Genomic DNA, 20,112 nt, shown 5'->3' with positions numbered 1-20,112 from the left:
TATTTTCTAACACCAATGAACTAAACTAGAAACTTTACCAAAAATAAAACTAGAACTTTTTAAATGTATGGAAATTAAGCAACAGACTTCTAAGTAACCAAAATAAAAATCAAAAAATAATTTGAAATGCAGTTAGTAAACTTACAATATATAAAAATGCTAGATATAAGGGTAATATACAAAAATAATCAGGCGCTTACATCCTGGCAACAAATTAAAAATAAAAAAATTTACAAACAATATTACCAGCAACAGCAGCAAAAACATCAAATGCTTAAAATAAATTTAATGAAAGATGTGCAAAAACTATAAACTGAAAACTACCAGCACAGCAGAGTTATTAAAGATCCAAGTAGATTGAGAGATATGCCATATTAATGGATCAGAAGACTCAGTATTGTTAATTCCCCAGAAATTGTTTTGTAGATTCCTCAGTCCGAATTAAAATCCCAGCAGCCTTTTTTTGTCATTAAAAAATTAATCAAAATTTAGAATCAGATTGATTCTAAAATTAGTATGAAGGCATAAAAGGACCTAGAAAAGCCAAAAGAGTTTTAAAAAGAATAAATTTGAGGACTCACACTACCTAGTTTTGACACTCATTAGAAAACAACAGTAATGAAGACTGTGTGACTGTTATATAAGAAGAGGCTCCCAGATCAATGGAATGGAGCAGGCAAAGTGGTGACATTTAAACTAGATTTTGAAGAATCAAATTGAGACTTGAAGCCTATTTATTATGTGCCAAGGTACTTTAAACAGACTATTTTAATTAACCTCAATTTTATTTTCACAGCCTGTCAAGTATAATTTTAATACTACTATTTTAGTGATCTGATTGATCAAATAGTTTAATCTAAGTTTACAAAATTAACATGTGGCAGAGCTGGAATTTGAATGTACGTCTATCTGGCTCCAGAATCCTTAGGATTTCTAGGAGCAGAGTGATGGGAAGATGGAACAGAGGCTGCATCCAGAGGAGAGAGAAATGACATTACAGAACAGGTAGAGGAAAATGAACAAAGGTCTCTCACTGTCTGGGTCAGGAAAAACAAAAAGACCACAGAACATAATTCTAATGGTGGAAATACTTGCATATGTCAAAAGAGGGAAATTTAAAGGAAAAGAGCATTGGGGTATACAATATTCCTTCTGCTTCTGTACCTTAGGCCTAGCCAGCTTGAAAATGGCTTTATATTCTCCTGTTGCAGAAATTTAGTGAAAAGACCATAGCAAAGTCTATCTATAATAAACTTTATCATGAGTTTTGAATCACTCAATATAACAGGGTATCCAAGATACTGGAGGTATCACTCTAGGGAGATTTCCAGTAATATAAAATATATACAATTTTAACAGGTCTGTGTGATGGAATGAAGAACACAAGAAAGGGTAAGTATGTGAGTAAATATGAATACTTAGAAAACTATTAAAGACCACTGACTGTTTAGACAACAAATAAAAACTTATTTGTCCAATGGAACATTAGCAAGCATGATGCTAGCAGAGGCTTGATTAGTCCCTGTACTCTGGGCTTGTCCTCTTGAAATGCTCCATTTTGGAACCCTGAGCTATTGTATTAAGAGATCCAGTTACCCTCCTTACATGTTCATGTAGAGAGAAAGAGACACCCAGCCTGCTCCCCAGATGTTCCAGCTATCTCATCTGATGCACCAGACACAGGAGTGAAGCCTTCTTGGATTTCCATCCCCAGTTGAGTTGATAAATGCAAATATATGATTCACTCCAAGCTAGCTCAGCAGAAGAACCACTCAACTGAGCCCAGCCAGCCAAGACTGCAGAATAATGAGCAAATAAATGCAATGGCTTATTATACTGCAAAAGATAACTAACAGACCTTTTAGTAAGGCAAATAGATTACTCTGTGTGTGTGTTTCAATTACTTCTCATATGCCAGGTCTATGCAGTATCAGGAAAAAATTATTGTATAAAGTTAGTTAAAATCTAACTATGTAACAATATAGTTACATAGTTAACTATATTGTTAACTATGTAACTAATAGTTATATCTCATTCTCAAACAATGAGAACATCACAAACCACTAGGTTATTTCAATCTATTTTTTTATGCAGTTATGTATACATAACTCTAATAAAACATTTATTACAATAGATTACAACATAATATCAACATTCTCTACTGCTTAACTTGTCTTGTTAAAAAACATCTTATTTATGAAATCATTTGGTTGGTTATGAAACATTACCAACTTAAAATGGAAGGAAAGTGCATATTAAAAGTAAAATGTTTTTATATGTGGTACTAATATGGGTTGTTTATAAAGACATATTGTGTGGCTTTATTCTTTTTTTTCTTTATAAACATTCATTCTTTTACCTTCATCCTTTTCAAAGGGTTATTCATCTCTCGCTGGAATGAAGCTGCTCTTCCTGAAAGGAAGGTCTGAAAGGCAACAGCCAACAAATTTTCATACTTTTCAAGTAGTGTTTTATCTTCAGGAGGATAAATTCGCCTACAATAAAATCAGGTAAACCAGCTTGTTTAAAAAAAGCTATCATAGCACAAGAGTTAAGGTCAACTACGTAGATAATTCTTGACCATCTACTCTGTCAGTCACTTTACTAGGTGCTAGAAGTAAAGATGAATATAGTTACAAGAAATCCATAAATATTCATTTGTTACCAATATAAATTGAAGTTTATCTAGAGAATTATCATTAAACAATGCAGTTCCAGAAGGCACAGTATAAAGGTTTGGTCAAGGGGAGGTGGTTGAAGAAGAATCACTATTGGGCATATTGAGAAATATAGAACTTTACTGGAGAGAATTTAGGTGAGGAGGGATAATTTGAGAAGTTTTAGACTCAGTGTGATTATTGATGTATACAAGAATGTAGGGATTAATGCTAATGATCTTTTGAGGGGTGGTGGAATTTGTCTCTCTGGTGGAGAGAATTAGGTAGACATAGGGTGAGAGGAATGTGTTTTCATCATCACTGTTGATAGTGTTAAGGCTGGAAAGAACATCTTCCCAGGAGTGCGGGAAGCTCTATGACATCAAATCCTCCTAATTCTGCTGAGTCAGTGTCAAAGCTTGGGAGGAGGGGCTGTCTTTCCAAGAACACAAAGAGCTTAGGGGGTCCCCTTTTCTCCTGTCAAAGGTGATACTGTGGAGGAGGTCCAGTTCTGTACAGTCCAAACCCCTTTCTATTGTCTCATACCTGCCTCCTCCAAACATTTTCATTATTTGCCTGGATCCTGATATATCTGAACTTAAAACAAAGTACAGCAACCACTCTGAACTGACAGAAAGAATACTAAGAGACCTGAAACCTGACTTTTTCAAAATAGTGTATTATAATTAAATAAGGTCACATGACAACATCAGCCTGAAAAGACTTCACACAACCACCCCAGGAGCTCTCCCCAAGTCTGAACCATCTACTTGCTAACTATCTTTTCTTTCTGGAAATAAATTAAACAAAAAGCACTTTCTCAGAATGAAATAAACAGTGCTTAAAATAAGCCTAAAAGTTAAAAAATGCAGACACTTCTGTTTTGACACTTCACTTCTTCAATCTATTAAAAAACAAAAGCACAGTTACCTGTAATTCCCCATGTGTCGATTTTCATGTTCTTCTTTCGAGATCTGCTTCCGTACCTGAGCGAGTCTCTCCTTCTACAAATGAAGAAATTTTACAAATAAAACCTGACAAATGAATTCTGCAATTCAAAGTGCAGGTACATTGTTAAATTTTTCATACCAACTCTTCTTTCCGCCTCTCCAACTGATGTCTCTGCTGTTCTGAGTCTGAGGAACCCGGTAAAAGCCTTTTGATTGAATTTTGACCATAAAGCCTCCTTTGAGCCTCAGCTTTTTGTTTAGCCAAGTTTCTCCTTTTATCACTGGTCCTAAAATATAGAACACAAGACCATATTCAAGAATTCAGATAAGCTCTAACCTTATTCCTGTGAGAATCAGCAGAAGAGGGGACCCAGTGGGGATAAGAATCAGTATTTATTAAATTTATATATTCACATATGTTATATTCACCTAATCATTCATCAAATGTGGATCTCCATACAGTAAATAGAAGTTCTGAAGGTAACAAGATAAAATGGAGACAGTATAGCAACTTACTAGCAATATAACCTTAGGTCAATTAACTGCTGGGTCTGTTTTCCCATCCATTAAATGCTAACAATATCATTTCTCTCCTAGAGTTCTTATAAAGATTAACTTGGAGTAGCATTAATAGGTCCTTAATAAATGTTTTCTTTCTCTTCCTTCAACCAATGCCATTTATATTTAAGCATTCTCACTTATACTGACCACTCTTCAGCATATTTTCAATTCAGATTGGAATCTCAGCCTAACAATCATTGCTGAATTGAAAACATCTGCATAGTCCTTCTCACTTTTGCCCAACAATGCAAATTTACTCATAGTGGTCTGATTTTTATTGGAAAATTCCTGTTGTGAGAGTGCTTTCCTCTGAACTTGTTTTCTCTCACTTCCCTCCCATGTAGCTGGTACGATCAGAAAAGCCTGAGGTCTCTTCTCTCTCCCTCCAACTTACACTCTTATATACCAGTCTTAAAGATCTAGCAGGAACAGGGTGGACTCTAGAGAAAAAAGGAAAGGCAAAGGCAATTTTGCCCTCAGCCATAGGAAAAAATAGAGTTCTTATTCTTGAGCTTACATTTCCATGCCTCGCAATGTCATTAGCCTGGTAGGGCCCAGATGAAGGTGTAAACCAAAGGAAAGGGTACAAGGAGGCCATCTGGCCAGATTCTAGTGTGGAGAGGTAAAAGACATGCTTAAGTTTACAGGTGGTCCATTCTATTCAATAAGGGATTGCACTGAGAATACTGGGCCAAGGCCCTACATAATAGTGTTCTTTTGCCTCAAGTATGCACCACCTCACAACTTGAACTTGCAAGGGTATTAGGAAACTGATCTATCATCTTTCATAACAACATTAAGGTTTGAGTGGCAGGAGTTCAACAAGTGAACACAATAGAAGGAATAATTTGAGAAAAGGAATAAACACGTCCAGAAAATTATAAGTCATTTAGTATGTCTGGACCTATGGGTGAATGTAGGAAACTCAGCTAATTAAAGCCTTCTAGCTTTAATACTAGGTTACTGAGTCTCAAATTGAACTTTAGGCAGTGGGGGAGGGGAGAAGTGAGTTTTAAAAGGAGAAGGGAATAATTATATTTGCAGGTTTTAAATGTTATGTTTTGGCAGCAGAAGCAAGAAGAACTACAATCCTGAAGCCTGTGGAACGAAAACCACATTCACAAAAAGACAGACAAAAAGAAAAGGCAGAGGACTATGTACCAGATGAAGGAACAAGATAAAACCCCAGAAAAACAACTATATGAAGTGGAGATAGGCAACCTTCCAGGAAAAGAATTCAGAATAATAATAGTGAAGATGATCCAGGACCTTGGAAAAAGAATGGAGGCAAAGATTGAGAAGATGCAAGAAATGTTCAACAAAGACCTAGAAGAAGTAAAGAACAAACACCTAGAAGAATTAAAGAACAAACAAACAGAGATGAACAATACAATAACTGAAATGAAAAATACACTACAAGGAATCAATAGCAGAATAACTGAGGCAGAAGAACGGATAAGTGACCTGGAAGCTAGAATGGTGGAATTTACTGCTGTGGAACAGAATAAAGAAAAAAGAATTAAAAGAAATGAAGACAGCCTAAGAGACCTCTGGGACAACATTAAAAACACCAACATTCGCATTATAGGGATCCCAGAAGAAGAGAGAGAGAAAGGACCCAAGAAAATATTGGAAGAGATTATAGTTGAAAACTTCCTAACATGGGAAAGGAAATACCCACCCAAGTCAAGGAAGTGCAGAGAATCCCAGGCAGGATAACCCCAAGGAAAAACACACTGAGACACAGAGTAAGCAAATTGACAAAAATTAAAGACAAAGAAAAATTATTTAAAGTAACAAGGGAAAAATGACAAATAACATACCACGGAACTCCCATAAGGTTAAGAGCTGATTTCTCAGCAGAAACTCTACAAGCCAGAAGGGAGTGGCATGATATATTTAAAGTGATGAAAGGGAAGAACATAAAACCAAGATTACTCTACCTGGTGATGATCTCGTTCAGATTCAATGGAGAAATGGAAAGCTTTACAGACAAGCAAAAGCTAAGAGAATTCAGCACCACCAAACCAGCTCTATAACAAACGCTAAAGGAACTTCTCTAAGTGGGAAACACAAGAGAAGAGAAGGACCTACAAAAACAAACCCAAAACAATTAAGAAAATGGTCACAGGAACATATATATCAATAATTACCTTAAATGTGAATGGATTAAATGCTCCAACCAAAAGACACAGGCTCACTGAATGGTTACAAAAACAAGACCCATATATATGCTGTCTACAAGAGACCCAATTCAGACCCAGGGACACATACAGGCTGAAAGTGAGGGGATGCAAATGGAAATTAAAAGGAAGCTGGAGTAGCAATACTCATATCAGATAAAATAGACTTTAAAATAAAGAATGTTACAAGAGACAAGGAAGGACACACATAAGGACACTACTTCCCTAAGAGGGAAGTTTATAGCAATACAATCCTACCACAGGAAACAAGAAAAATCTCAAATAAACTATCTAACCTTACACCTAAAGGAACGAGAGAAAGAAGAACAAATAAAACCCAAAGTTAGCAGAAGGAAAGAAATCATAAAGATCAGAGCAGAAAACAATGAAATAGAAACAAAGAAAACAATACTAAAGATCAATAAAACTAAAAGCTGGTTCTCTGAGAAGATAAACAAATTGATAAACCTTTAGCCAGACTTACCAAGAAAAAGAGGGAGAGGACTCAAATCAATAAGATTAGAAATGAAAAAAAAGAAGTTACAACAGACACCACGGAAATACAAAGCATCATAAAAGACTACTACAAGCAACTCTTTGCCAATAAAATGGACAACCTGGAAGAAATGGACAAATTCTTAAAAAAGCACAACCTTCGAAAATGAACCAGGAAGAAATAGAAAATATGAACAGACCTATCACAAGCACTGAAATTGAAACTGTGATTAAAAATCTTCCAACAAAGAAAAGTCCAGGACCAGACAGATGGCTTAAAAGGTGAATTCTATCAAACACTGAGAGAAGAGCTGACACTCATCCTTCTCAAACTCTTCTAAAAAACTGCAGAGGAAGGAACACTCCCAAACTCATTCTATGAGGCCACCATCACCCTGTTACCAAAACCAGACAAAGATACTACAAAAAAAAGAAAATTACAGACCAATATCACTGAAGAAAATAGATGCAATAATCCTCAACAAAATACTAGCAATCAGAATCCAACAACACATTAAAAGGATCATACACCATGATCAAGTGGGATTTATCCCAGGGATGCAAGGATTCTTCAATATATGCAAATCAATCAATGTGATACACCATATTAACAAACTGAAGAATAAAAACCATATGATAATCTCAATAGATGCAGAGAATGCTTTTGACAAAATTCAACACCGATTTATGATAAAAACTCTCCAGAAAGTGGGTATAGAGGGAACTTACCTCAACATTATAAAGGCCATATTCTTGGACTGGAAGAATCATTATTGTGAAACTCACTGCTACCCAAAGCAATCTACAGATTCAAAACAATCCCTATCAAATTACCAATGGCATTTTTTAAGGAACTAGAACAAAAAAGTCTTAAAATTTGTATGGAGATGCAACAGACCCTGAAGAGCCAAAGAATCTTGAGGGAAAAAAATGGAGCTGGAGGAATCAGACTCCTGGACTTTAGACTATACTACAAAACTACACTAATCAAGACAATATGGTACTGACATAAAAACAGAAATATAGATCAATGGAACAAGATAGAAAGCCCAGAGATAAACCCATGCACCTGTGGTCAACTAATCTATGCCAAAGGAGGCAAGGATATACAATGGAGAAAAGACAGTCTCTTTAATAAATTGTGCTGGGAAAACAGGACAGCTACGTGTAAAAGAATGAAATTAGAACACTCCTTAAAACCATACACAAAAATAAACTCAAAATGGATTAAAGACCTAAATGTAAGACTGGACACTATAAAACTCTTAGAGGAAAACTTAGGCAGAACACTCTATGACATAAATCACAGGAAGATCCTTTTTGACCCACCTCCTAAAGAAATGGAAATAAAACCAAAACTAAGCAAATGGGACCTAATGAAACTTAAAAGCTTTTGCACAGCAAAGGAAACCATAAACAAAACAAAAAGACAACCTTCAGAATGGGAGAAAATATTTGCAAATGAATCGACGGACAAAGAATTAATCTCCAAAATATATAAACAGCTCATGCAGCTCAGTATTAAAAAAAACAAACAACCCAATCCAAAAATGGGCAGAAGACCTAAATAGACGTTTCTGCAAAGAACATACAGATGGCCAAGAGCCACATAAAAAGCTGCTCAACATCACTAATTATTAGAGAAATGTAATTGCAAAACTACAATGAGGTATCACCTCACACCAGTTAGAATGGGCATCATCAGAAAATCTACAAACAACAAATGCTGGAGAGGGTGTGGAGAAAAGGGAACCCTCTTGCACTGTTGGTGGGAATGTAAATTGATACAGCCACTATGAAGAACAGCATGGAGGTTCCTTAAAAGCTAAAAATAGAATTACCATATGACCCAGCAACCCCACTACTGGGCATATACTCAAAGGAGCCCATGAGTCAAAAAGAGTCATATATCACAATGTTCATTGCAGCGCTATTTACAATAGCCAGGTCATGGAAGCAACTTAAATGCCCATTGACAGACGAATGGATAAAGAAGATGTGGTACATTTATACAATGGAATATTACTCAGCCATAAAAAGGAACAAAATTGAGTCATTTTTTGAGATGTGGATGTATCTAAAGACTGTCATACAGAGTGAATTATGTCCGAAAGAGAAAAACAAATATCGTATATTAACACATATATGTGGAATGTAGAAAAATTGTACAGATGAACCGCTTTGCAAGGCAGAAATAAAGACACAGATGTAGAGAACAAATGTATGGACACCAAGTGGGGAAAGTGGGGGTGGGTGGTGGTGGGATGAACTGGGAGATTGGGATTGACATATATACACTAATATGTGTAAAACTGATAACTAATAAGAACCTGCTGTATAAAAATAAGTAAATAAAATTCAAAAAAAAATATTATCCCTTGGCAATATGTACCGTGGCTTAGAAGTGAATGAGAAAAGAAGCAGGCTGTTAAGACAGTCTATGGTCTGAATGTTTGTGCCCGACCCCCCCCAAAACCCATATTTTGAAATCTTAACTCCCAAAGGTGATGATATTAGTACATGGGGCCTCTGTGAGGTGATTACGCCATGAGGGTGGAACCCCCTTGAAAGGGATTAGTGTCCTTATAAAAGAGACTCCAGAAAGCTCCCTAGACCCCTCTGCCATGTGATGATACAACAAGAAATATGTGACCCAGAAGCAGGCCTCATTCAACCATGCTGGCACCCTAATCTTGGACCACCAGCCTATAGAAAGAACCATGAGAAATAAATCTCTGTTTTTTATAACCTATTAAGTCTATGGCATTTTGTTATAGCAGCCCGAACAAATTAAAACAAATGGAATGCTATTTCATTAGCAAATATAAAATATGACAGCCTGGACCAGGGAAGCAGCAGTCAGATTAGAAAATAAGGAAAGATTTGAAGGGTTATTTTAGAGGAAGAATGAATGACTTTGGTGATTAATTATTATTATTAATTAGATGTGAGGAGTAACAAAAAGGGCTGAACTTGAGATGGCAACAAGATTTCTGATTTTAGTGACTGGATGATTGAGAATATCATTTTTCCAATGGTAAATACTAAATCTGGCTGAGTTTCCTTTGTTTAGGGAAAGGGGAAATGTGGTTTAGGTAGCTCTTAACTTTTAATTTTTTTGATATTCCATTTTATGTAGAACAATCATTTCTATTTACCATACAATTTAAAGGAAGGAGAGGAGAGAAAAGGGGAATAGAAATGAAAAGAAGAATAGAGAAGAACAAAGACCAAACAGTTGGTAAGAAAGAAATGTAAAAGAGGAAGGAAAAATGAAATGACAGAAAAGAGGAAGGGAGAATTTTTTAAAAAAAGGATTGAGAATATTATGAGAATGCTGTGGAAGAAATGAACATAGAGCTATATGCACCTTCACAGCAAACACAGCACTCACAGACAAGGACACTGACACACACACAGCTCAAGAACATACCTATAAAGAAAAGTAACAAAAAAAGCTCACAAAGAAGTTCCTTTGGACACACTGAGAAACAAAGAAAAGCCAATCACACCCAGACATTTTCTCTAGATGACTGCTCCCATATTCTGGCCTTGAGAAATACTGCCATTCTAAACACTATGTTTGGATTCCTATAAATATAGGTATAAATCAGCACTAATGACTCTTAGTCCACAATAAAAATGTAACCAGAGACCAAAGGATCTGCATTCACTTAGCATTGTAATCAGCATTGTTCCATTCAGCTGTATCCACACACTGTCCTAAGGAGTTTTGTTTACAGTTTCTGGAGCTCTTTCCACTTCTCATTACCCTGTGATTCCATATAAGGGAGTTCTCTTTCTAATCAGCTGGCTTCGCACACTCAAGCTCCTGTAATATGGAATCCCTGGAAGTTCTATGAACATCCTGTGCTTGCCTCACTTCCTTATCTTACCACAAGGAGTTACCTTGGAATGAAATGTCCTTCCCCTACCCTTGTCTTCCAACCTAAATTTTATTTAGTACTCACTATATGCTAGTTCTAGATATGGCCCTGGGAATACAAAGATGAATAGACAGAGACATTGTCCTCAAGTGTCAGCAATGGCATCTGAATAAATACACAGAGTACAACGGATGCTATTTAAAAAGTGATAGTAAGTAGGGTGATGGCACAAGGGAGGAAGTAAACCACTTTGCCTCAGCAAAAGCTTCAAATAGGAAGTCAAGCCTGTGCTAGGTATTTAAGGATGAGTTGACAAAAATGTGATATATGCATGCAATGGAATATTATTTGGCCTTAAATGGGAAGGAAATTCTGACACATGCTACAACATGGATGAACCCTGAAGACATTATGCTAAGTTAAATAAGGCAGTCACAAAAGAGCAAATGTTGTATGATTCTACTTATATGAGGTACCTAGGCAAATTCATAAAGACAGAAAGTGGAATGGTGGTTGCCAGAGGCTGGTGGCAGGGGGAAATGGGGAGTTGTTTAATGGGTACAGATTTTCAGTTTCACACAGTGAAAAAAGGTCCAGAGAAGGATGGTGGTAATGGTTGCATAATAATGTGAATGTACTTATTGCCACTGAATTGCACACTTTAAAATGGTTACAATAGTAAATTTTAAGTATATTTTACTTACTACGATTTTTAAAAATGAATCAACATCCATCAGAGGAACAAAGCCAAGAGAAAATTTAAATAAGAATACACGCAAAACCATGAACATGTGCAACAGCATCGCACGAGAGTTCTTAGAAAAATTAATTCTAAGTCAGGGAAAAGAGAAGAACAAAAAGTGATCAGATTGGCGAGATATGCAAGGGCCAGATCAAAAAAAGTCTTGTGTCTAAAGATCAAAAACACTTTGTAGGCAATGTTTAAACTTTATCTGATAGTGTGGAAATAATCTGAGCAGAATATTAGAGTTTATAAATATCTCTTTAAATGTTGGCATCCCTCAGGCTCTGCCCTTGCCCTACTTTACTTCTGAATATATACACTCCAACTGTATGTTCTCATCCACTGGATTCAACAGCAATCTATACACAGATTTCAATCACATAGATGTCTCTATCCCCTGGAGCCCTGTATATCAAATCTCCCACTTAACAATTCTGCCTGGGTGTCTCAAAGCACTTCAAAATCAACATGTTTAAAACTGAATTATCTCTCATTTCTACCTTCCCCCATCACTTCTAAGCCTGTTTCTTGCCTTAAAGCTCTATCTAAATAAATGACATACTGTCAAATAAGTCATCCAAGCCAGAAACCAAGACTTTGAACTCCCAGCACCTACCCCTATAGTAGTGGGTACTCAATAAACACTTGTTAAATGATTTGCAGAGCAACAGAGTGGACACTGCAAAACGGGGTGAAGGTTAGTGCTGAAGGAAGGAAGTAAACCAATAAAATAGCCCAGGAGAGAAATGAGAAGTCCCTAAACTTGAAAAGGAGTCTAAGAAATTAAGCGGAAGTCATACATTTGACAGGACTACTTAAACAATATATATGCCAAAAAATGTATAGGCATATTGCTTAAATAATCTAAAATACTTGATACACTTGGATAAGCTAAATAAAATTTTCCCATCCTACATTTCTTTCCTTTCTATTCATTTCCTTTAGAATAATTGAAATATCAGTAGAATTTAGGCAAATCGTTCTTTGATCATACAAAAGAAGGTGCCATATGAAAATTTCTGAACAAGTTTATATGTCAATCTTTTTTTAATAATGCCTTCCACATAAATCTACTTCTCAATCAGGCATCTGCTAAATGCTTGAAAACATTTCAAATAAATAAATTGCTTGGAAGTATCCCACTACTCTTTTAGAGTTCTTGAAATGACAATTAGAATCAATGGAGATCATAAAATTCCTGAGCTTAAATGACCTCAGAGGTCCTTTAATCTAATACCCTAAATGCTATTTGTTTTTCACACACACACACACACACACACACACACACACACACACACACACACACACACTGTATTTTATTTTTACAAGAGATAAATAAACTGACACCAAGCATTATAAATGGATGACCACAACAAAAGCCACAATGACTGCAATTACCAAACACAAAACACACTCATACTATGTCACAATATTGACATTCAGTCCAGTAATCCTCCACTGTAACAGCTCCTTTACTTTGCAGTGAAAATTCATTTGTATATTTTTTGTCTCTGAGTCCTTCTGGATTTTTTTAAATTCAAACAGAAAGTCAGAAAAATTATAATCATCCTCATCAGTTCACTCAGTCCCGTGTAATTAATTTTTTATTTTGATTTTTGTTAGCACTTTTATGAATTTATCAGTTTTCCATTAGAGTTCTGAAAATGCTTATTCATTCAGTTCAGCAGTATAGTCAGTTACCAGAAACCTGTACTTGTCAGAGTCTTTTCCATGAGTTCCTTGAAGATGAAACCCTTTTATAGGAACACTTTTGCAAAAGCATCAGAGTATACCCAGAACTGTCTGTAAATGACAAAAGACTTAAAAATGACCATGGCTAAAGATTTGATGAAAGTTCATAATAATGCAATTGACAAGGAAATTTAGTTATTTCTGAGATATACATTTTAAAGTAATAACTATAATTATGACTTAAAACATTATACCAGAACATATAAGATTTTTAGAAATTTCATGTAATGTATGAAACATTTATATTAACATATTTTCATACAAATAACCCAAATAAAGTTTAGTACTAGTTCTTTCTGTTTGTTTCTTTGGTTTTTTATACTGCAGGTTCTTATTAGTCATCAATTTTACACACATCTGTGTATACATGTCAATCCCAATCACCCAATTCAGCACACCACCATCCCCACCCCACCGTGGTTTTCCCCCTTGGGGTCCATACATTTGTTCTCTACATCTGTGTCTCAACTTCTGCCCTGCAAACCAGTTCATCTGTACCATTTTTCTAGGTTCCACATATATGCGTTAATATACGATATATGTATTTCTCTTTCTGACGTACTTCACTCTGTATGACAGTCTTTAGATGCATCCACGTCTCAAAAAGAGACTCAATTTCATTCCTTTTTATGGCTGGGTAATATTCCATTGTATATATGTACCACATCTTCTTTATTCATTCGTCTGTCAATAGGCATTTTGGTTTCTTCCATGACCTGGTTATTGTAACTAGTGCTGCAGTAAACATTGGGGTGCATATGTCTTTTTGAATTATGGTTTTCTCTGGGTATATGTGCAGTAGTGGGATTGCTGGATCATATGGTAATTCTATTTCTAGTTTTTTAAGGAACCTCCATACTGTTCTCCATAGTGGCTGTATCAGTTTACATTCCTACCAACAGTGCAAGAGGGTTCCCTTTTTTCCACACCCTCTCCAGCATTTGTTCTTTGTAGATTTTCTGATGATGCCCATTCTAACTGGTGTGAGGTGATACCTCATTGCAGTTTTGATTTGCATTTCTCTAATAATTAGTGATGTTGAGCAGCTTTTCATGTGCTTCTTGGCCATCTGTAGGTCTTCTTTGGAGAAATGTCTATTTAGGTCTTCTGTCCATTTTTGGATTGGGTTGTTTGTTTTTTTAATATTGAGCTGCATGAGCTGTTTATATATTTTGGAGATTATTCCTTTGTCCATTGATTCGTTTGCAAATATTTTCTCCCATTCTGAATGTTGTCTTTTCATCTTGTTTATGGTTTCCTTTGCTATGCAAAACCTTTGAAGTTTCATTAGGTCCCATTTGTTTTTTTTTTTAATTTCCATTACTCTAGGAGGTAGATCAAAAAAGATCTTGCTGTGATTTACATTCAAACACTGTTCTTCCAATGTTTTCTCCTTAGAGTTTTATAGTGTCCGGTCTTACATTTAGGTCTCTAACCCATTTTGAGTTTAATTTTCTGTATGTTGTTAGGGAGTGTTCTAATTTCATTCTTTAACATGTACCTGTCCAGTTTTCCCAGCACCACTTATTGAAGAGACTGTCTTTTTCTCCATTGTATATCTTTGCCTCCTTTGTCATAGATTAGTTGAGCATAGGTGTGTGGGTTTATCTCTGGGCTTTCTGTCTGGTTTCATTGACTTATGCTTCTGTTTTTGTGCCAGTACCATATTGTCTTGATTACTATAGCTTTGTAGTATAGTCTGAAGTCAGGGAGCCTGATTCCTCCTGCTCTGTTTTTTTCTTTCAAGACTGCTTTGGCTATTCGGGGACTTTTGTGTCTCCATACAAATTTTAAATGATTTGTTCTAGTTCTGTAAAAAATGTCATTGGTAATTTGATAGGGATTGTATTGAATCTGTAGATTGCTTTGGGTAGTATAGTCATATTCACAATATTGATTCTTACAATCCAAGAACATGGTATAACTCTCCATCTGTTGGTATCATCTTTAATTTCTTTCATCAGTGTCTTATAGTTTTCTGCATTCAGGTCTTTTTTCTCCCTAGGGAGGTTTATTCCTAGATATTTTATTCTTTTTGTTGCATTGGTAAATGGGAGTGTTTCCTTGATTTCTCTTTCAGATTTTTCATCATTAGTGTATAGGAATGCAAGAGATTTCTGTGCATTAATTTTGTAGCCTGCCACTCTACCAAATTCATTGATTAGCTCTAGTAGTTTTCTGGTGGCATCATTAGGATTCTCTATGTATAGTATCATGTTGTCTGCAAACAGTGACAGTTTTACTTCTTTTCCAATTTGTTTTCCTTTTATTTCTTTTTCTTCTTTGATTGCCATGGCTAGGACTTCCAAAACTTTGTTGAATAATAGTGTTGAGAGTGGACATCCTTGTCTCATTCCTGAGCTTAGAGGAAATGCTTTCAGTTTTTCACCATTGAGAATGATGTTTGCTGTGAGTTTGTCGTATATGGCCTTTATTATGTTGAGGTAGGTTCCCTCTATGCCCACTTTCTGGAGAATTTTTATCATAAATGGCTGTTGAATTTTGTCAAAAACTTTTTCTGCATCTATTGAGATGATCATATGGTTTTTATTCTTCAATTTGGGAATATGGTGTATCACATTGATCAATTTGTGTATACTGAAGAATTCTTGCATCCCTGGGATAAATCCCACTTGATCATTGGTGTATGATCCTTTTAATGTGTTGTTGGATTCTGTTTGCTAGTTTTTTGTTAAGGATTTTTGCATCTAAATTCATCAGTGATATTGGTCTGTAATTTTCTTTTTTTGTAGTATCTTTGGTTTTGGTATCAGGGTGATGGTGCCCTCAAAGAATGAGTTTGGGACTGTTCCTTCCTCCACAATTTTTTGGAAGAGTTTGAGAAGGATGAGTGTCAGCTCTTCTCTCAATGTTTGATAGAATTCACCTGTGAAGCCATCTGGTCCTGGACTTCTGTTTGTTGGAAGATTTTTAATCACAGTTTCAATTTCATTACTTGTGATTGGTCTGTTCATATTTTCTGTTTCTTCCTGGTTCAGCCTTGGAAGGTTATACCTTTCCATGAATTTGTCCATTTTTACCAAGTTGTCCATTTTATCGGCAAAGAGTTGCTTGTAGTAGTCTCTTAGGATGCTTTGTATTTCTGCGATGTCTGTTGTAACTTCTCCTTTTTCATTTCTAATTTTATTGATTTGAGTCCTCTCCTTCTTTTTCTTCATGAGTCTGGCTAATGGTTTATCAGTTTTGTTTATCTTCTCAAAGAACCAGATTTTAGTTTTATTGATCTTTGCTATTGCTTTCTTTGTTCCTATTTCATTTATTTCTGCTCTGGTCTTTATGATTTCTTTCCTTCTGCTAACTTTGGGTTTTGTTAGTTCTTCTTTCTCTAGTTCCTTTAGGTGTAAAGTTAGATTGTTTACTTGAGATTTTTCTTGTTTCTTTAGGTAGGCTTGTATAGCTATAAATTTCCCTCTTAGAACTGCTTTTGCTGCATCCCATAGGTTTTGGATCATCGTATTTTCATTGCCATTTGTCTCTAGGTATTTTTTGATTTCCTCTTTGATTTCTTCAGTGATCTCTTGGTTATTTAGTAGCGTATTGTTTAGCCTCCATGTGTTTGTGTTTTTTACGGTTTTTTCCCTGTAATTCATTTCTAATATCATAGCATTGTGGTCAGAAAAGATGCTTGATATGATTTCAATTTTCGTCAATTTACTGAGGCTTGATTTGTGACCCAAGATGTGGTCCTAAATGCTATTTGAATATTTATAATAGCAGACAACTCACTAACCTCATTAAGCAGTTCAGTTGAACTTCTAACAAATTTTTTCCTAATAAGCCAAAGCTTCCCACATAATAAGATTTCAACCATTTAACATTCATGATTATGTACGCTGCAACCAAACTAATAATATTCTATTGATCCAGTAATCCCAGTTCTGGGTATATATTCAAGGAAGTTGAAATCAGGATTCGACTGATCCCGTTGAACCAGGATTCAACAGATACCCTGTGGTTATCTGATCTAAAGATACCCACATTCCCATGTTCACTGCAGCATTATGCACAACAGCCAACACATGGAAACAACCTAAATGTTCTGCAATGGATGAATGGATAAAAAATGTGGTATATATAAGATGGAATATTATTCAGCCTTAAAAAAGAAGGAAATCCTGTTTATGCTGTTCAATGGGAAGGTTAACTCTCACTTAACTGCTTCTCTTTTCTTCTCTGTTTACCCAGGCAGCATGATACAGTGGAAAGACCTTTGCACAGAAAGGTCGGAAATGTATTTTTGAGGTTTTTTAACACCCTGAGTGAACTTCATGCTTTAGTTTCTTCTTGTGAGGTGAGGAAAACAGTCTAGAAGGTTTCCTAAAGTATTCTCCAATTCCACCCCACAGTCTGTATTATACCAACAATGCAATTTAAGCATATTTACTGTAGGTTCAAATCATATGGGGAGAAGGAGAAGCAGAGTTCAGAAGAAGAGGAAAAGATATTTAAAAAGAAAACTAAATGGGTTTGAAGAATGGAATCAAGAAATTCACAATACAAAATTCTAAAATTACAAGACAATTCCACTTACAAATGATTGTTCTATGCCAAATATGGTGAAAAAAATTCCAGAAGATGGAGGAAGCACTTTACCTGATATTTAGTAGCTTCAGTGCATTTAGCAGCACTCCCCTTTTTACATCATAGTCTATTTTCTGATCAGTTCCAAAGCTTGGAGCTCGATTGATCTGAAATTTACAAAGAAAACAATGAGTAAACAAATGTTGGTAGGTCAATTAATGTGCAGTACAAATTTGTTAATTTAATGTGGGATCCCCAACCAGTAGAAGGACTCTACAATAAATCTCAAAGCACTATATGGTAGATGGCCCAGTCACCATTGCCACTCCACCCTTCCCCAAAACGTTAAGTCATGGAGTTGCAAGGAATTGACTGTCATCACTGCCGCTTCCCCCTACTGCCTTAGCTCCAGATTTTCAGTCAGCATATCTGCCCTCTCGCTCCTCTCTACTCTCTCCAATCTATTACCCCATGAACTCTAGGTCTTACCTTTAGGAAGTTAAAGTGACTCATCCAGACAAAAAGGTTGGAGGACCAGAAATAACAGTAACAATAATAAAAATGGAACAAAAAATAATAGGGATATTACCAATATAGTAATAATTATATTCATGTATATATTTCCCAAATTGTAATTATCAGTGCCCTCTTTTCACTGCTTTCAGATCTTCTGGATGAATAGGTCTATTGTTGCCTGAAAAATAAATTTTATTTCTTTCTACCTGGGTCAGATAATAATTCATCAATTTTCATTTCATTTCATTGAAATTACTCAGAGCATACCATTAAAGGTAGCTGCAAACTAACCTGTATGAACTTTTCTAACTGTTTAAGGACTCATGGGAATAACTGAGCCATTTGTGGTTGTTCTTCTTTCCCACATCATTTCTAGGATTTCACTAAGAAGAAAAATCAGAAGTAACTACATATACCCTGAAATCTAGTATACAATATATTACCACTTCAAGAGCTGGAGTGTTTGTTTTTGTCTTTGTTGTTGTTGGGTTTTATTATTGTTCTTGTTGTTATGAAAATGTAATTGGGATAGCAGATGTTTAAGAAAGTTACTTACTCAAATAACTCAGTTGGTGAGAACACTGCTGAGTTCAAAACTACAGCTTAGCTTCATGACCACCAACTAACTCCACAGGCTATCTCAAAAAACATGCATGCTACTCCTCATAGAGGAGGGTCATCTTATACACAACCATCACCACAAAAGACAAGATAACTGACAACAAGCATTTTAAAACTGGCAGCTGAAGGAAATGCCACACGACACTTAAGAAATCATCCAGGAATACAAATGCCTCTAATTATAAATGTGGCACAAGATCACTGCAGAAAAATTAGAAACAGAAGCCAAACAAACAACAGAAAGATCACCTGCAATTCCACTACCTTGTGTCTTGTTAACCATTTGGTAAATGGTGCTCCAGATATCTGCTATGTATACATTTTAAAATATTCATTTTGCCTTCCAAATACATCTCTATACTAAATATACTATTTTATAATCCAAGGTTTTCTCTTAACAATGTATCGTGAAAATCTTTCATTCATCATTTTGATGGTTAGCTGGTATTCCCTGTATAGAATTATGGCAAACTGTATTTTTTTCAAAAGAGAAATGCCTTACTATATTATGCCTTTGCTGATTTCTGATTTAGAAGGTGATGAACATATTCTTGTCTGTGTGATGTGGTCTCAAGAGGAAGAGAATAGCTTGGTAATTGCAAGAACATCCATTTATTCCAGGTAAATTTGAAAAAGGAAGTTTATTAATCTACTACTTCAAAGCTACAAGTATTTCCTCTTACAAGTGCAGAGAAAGGGTAAAGTAATATTTTTATACGAAAAAAGTTTCAGCCATTCAATACTGATTCAAATCTCTGGAATTTGCAAAACAAAGATAGTTCTGCTACTACATGTAACAGAATTATTTTAAAAAAACATTTTTGAACTGATGATTAAATGGTTTACTGAAATGTTATCTATCTTTATAGAATTCCTTAGTGCTTCATTCTAAAACTGCAGTCTGGAATTCTGCCAAGCATATCCCTCCTCCAGGATGGTAGGCAGTCTTGGTACAACATAATCTCAGACCCTCTCTCTTTTCTATTTCAGTTTCTTCACTCTACTCTCATGTAAGAGAAATTGGTCTATCAAGAAATGTAGCTACACATCAAATAAACTAATACATGGAAAGGTACAAAAACTTAATTCAATTAACATTTTGGATTTTTTTCTTTAAATTTTATGAGAAAGGTAAAGAAAAAATAAAAGAAAAACCACAAATGGCTGACAGAAGAAACGCTGAAAATTAGGGTTCCATCCAGC

At 35.5% G+C, this 20,112-nt stretch overlaps 1 protein-coding gene across 7 annotated transcripts in view; it reads right to left on the bottom strand.

Annotated features, from left to right (window-relative positions):
* The window catches only part of TTLL7 (tubulin tyrosine ligase like 7), a 150,962-nt gene that overhangs the window by 45,608 nt on the left and 85,242 nt on the right, over window positions 1-20,112 (bottom strand). For all 7 annotated transcript variants that reach the window (XM_059047473.2, XM_067043669.1, XM_067043682.1 and 4 more), the window contains 4 exons: window positions 17,845-17,939; window positions 3,747-3,894; window positions 3,588-3,661; window positions 2,360-2,495 (listed from right to left, as the gene is read on the bottom strand). In XM_059047473.2, the coding sequence (XP_058903456.1) occupies window positions 2,360-2,495; window positions 3,588-3,661; window positions 3,747-3,894; window positions 17,845-17,939 (453 nt within the window). The remainder of the gene's footprint in view (window positions 1-2,359; window positions 2,496-3,587; window positions 3,662-3,746; window positions 3,895-17,844; window positions 17,940-20,112) is intronic.

This window comes from Kogia breviceps, chromosome 1 (genome assembly GCF_026419965.1).
Source record: "Kogia breviceps isolate mKogBre1 chromosome 1, mKogBre1 haplotype 1, whole genome shotgun sequence".
NCBI classification, from domain to species: domain Eukaryota; kingdom Metazoa; phylum Chordata; class Mammalia; order Artiodactyla; family Physeteridae; genus Kogia; species Kogia breviceps.
Note: the sequence above shows the minus strand (reverse complement) of the source record. Positions and strands in the feature narration are given on the sequence as shown.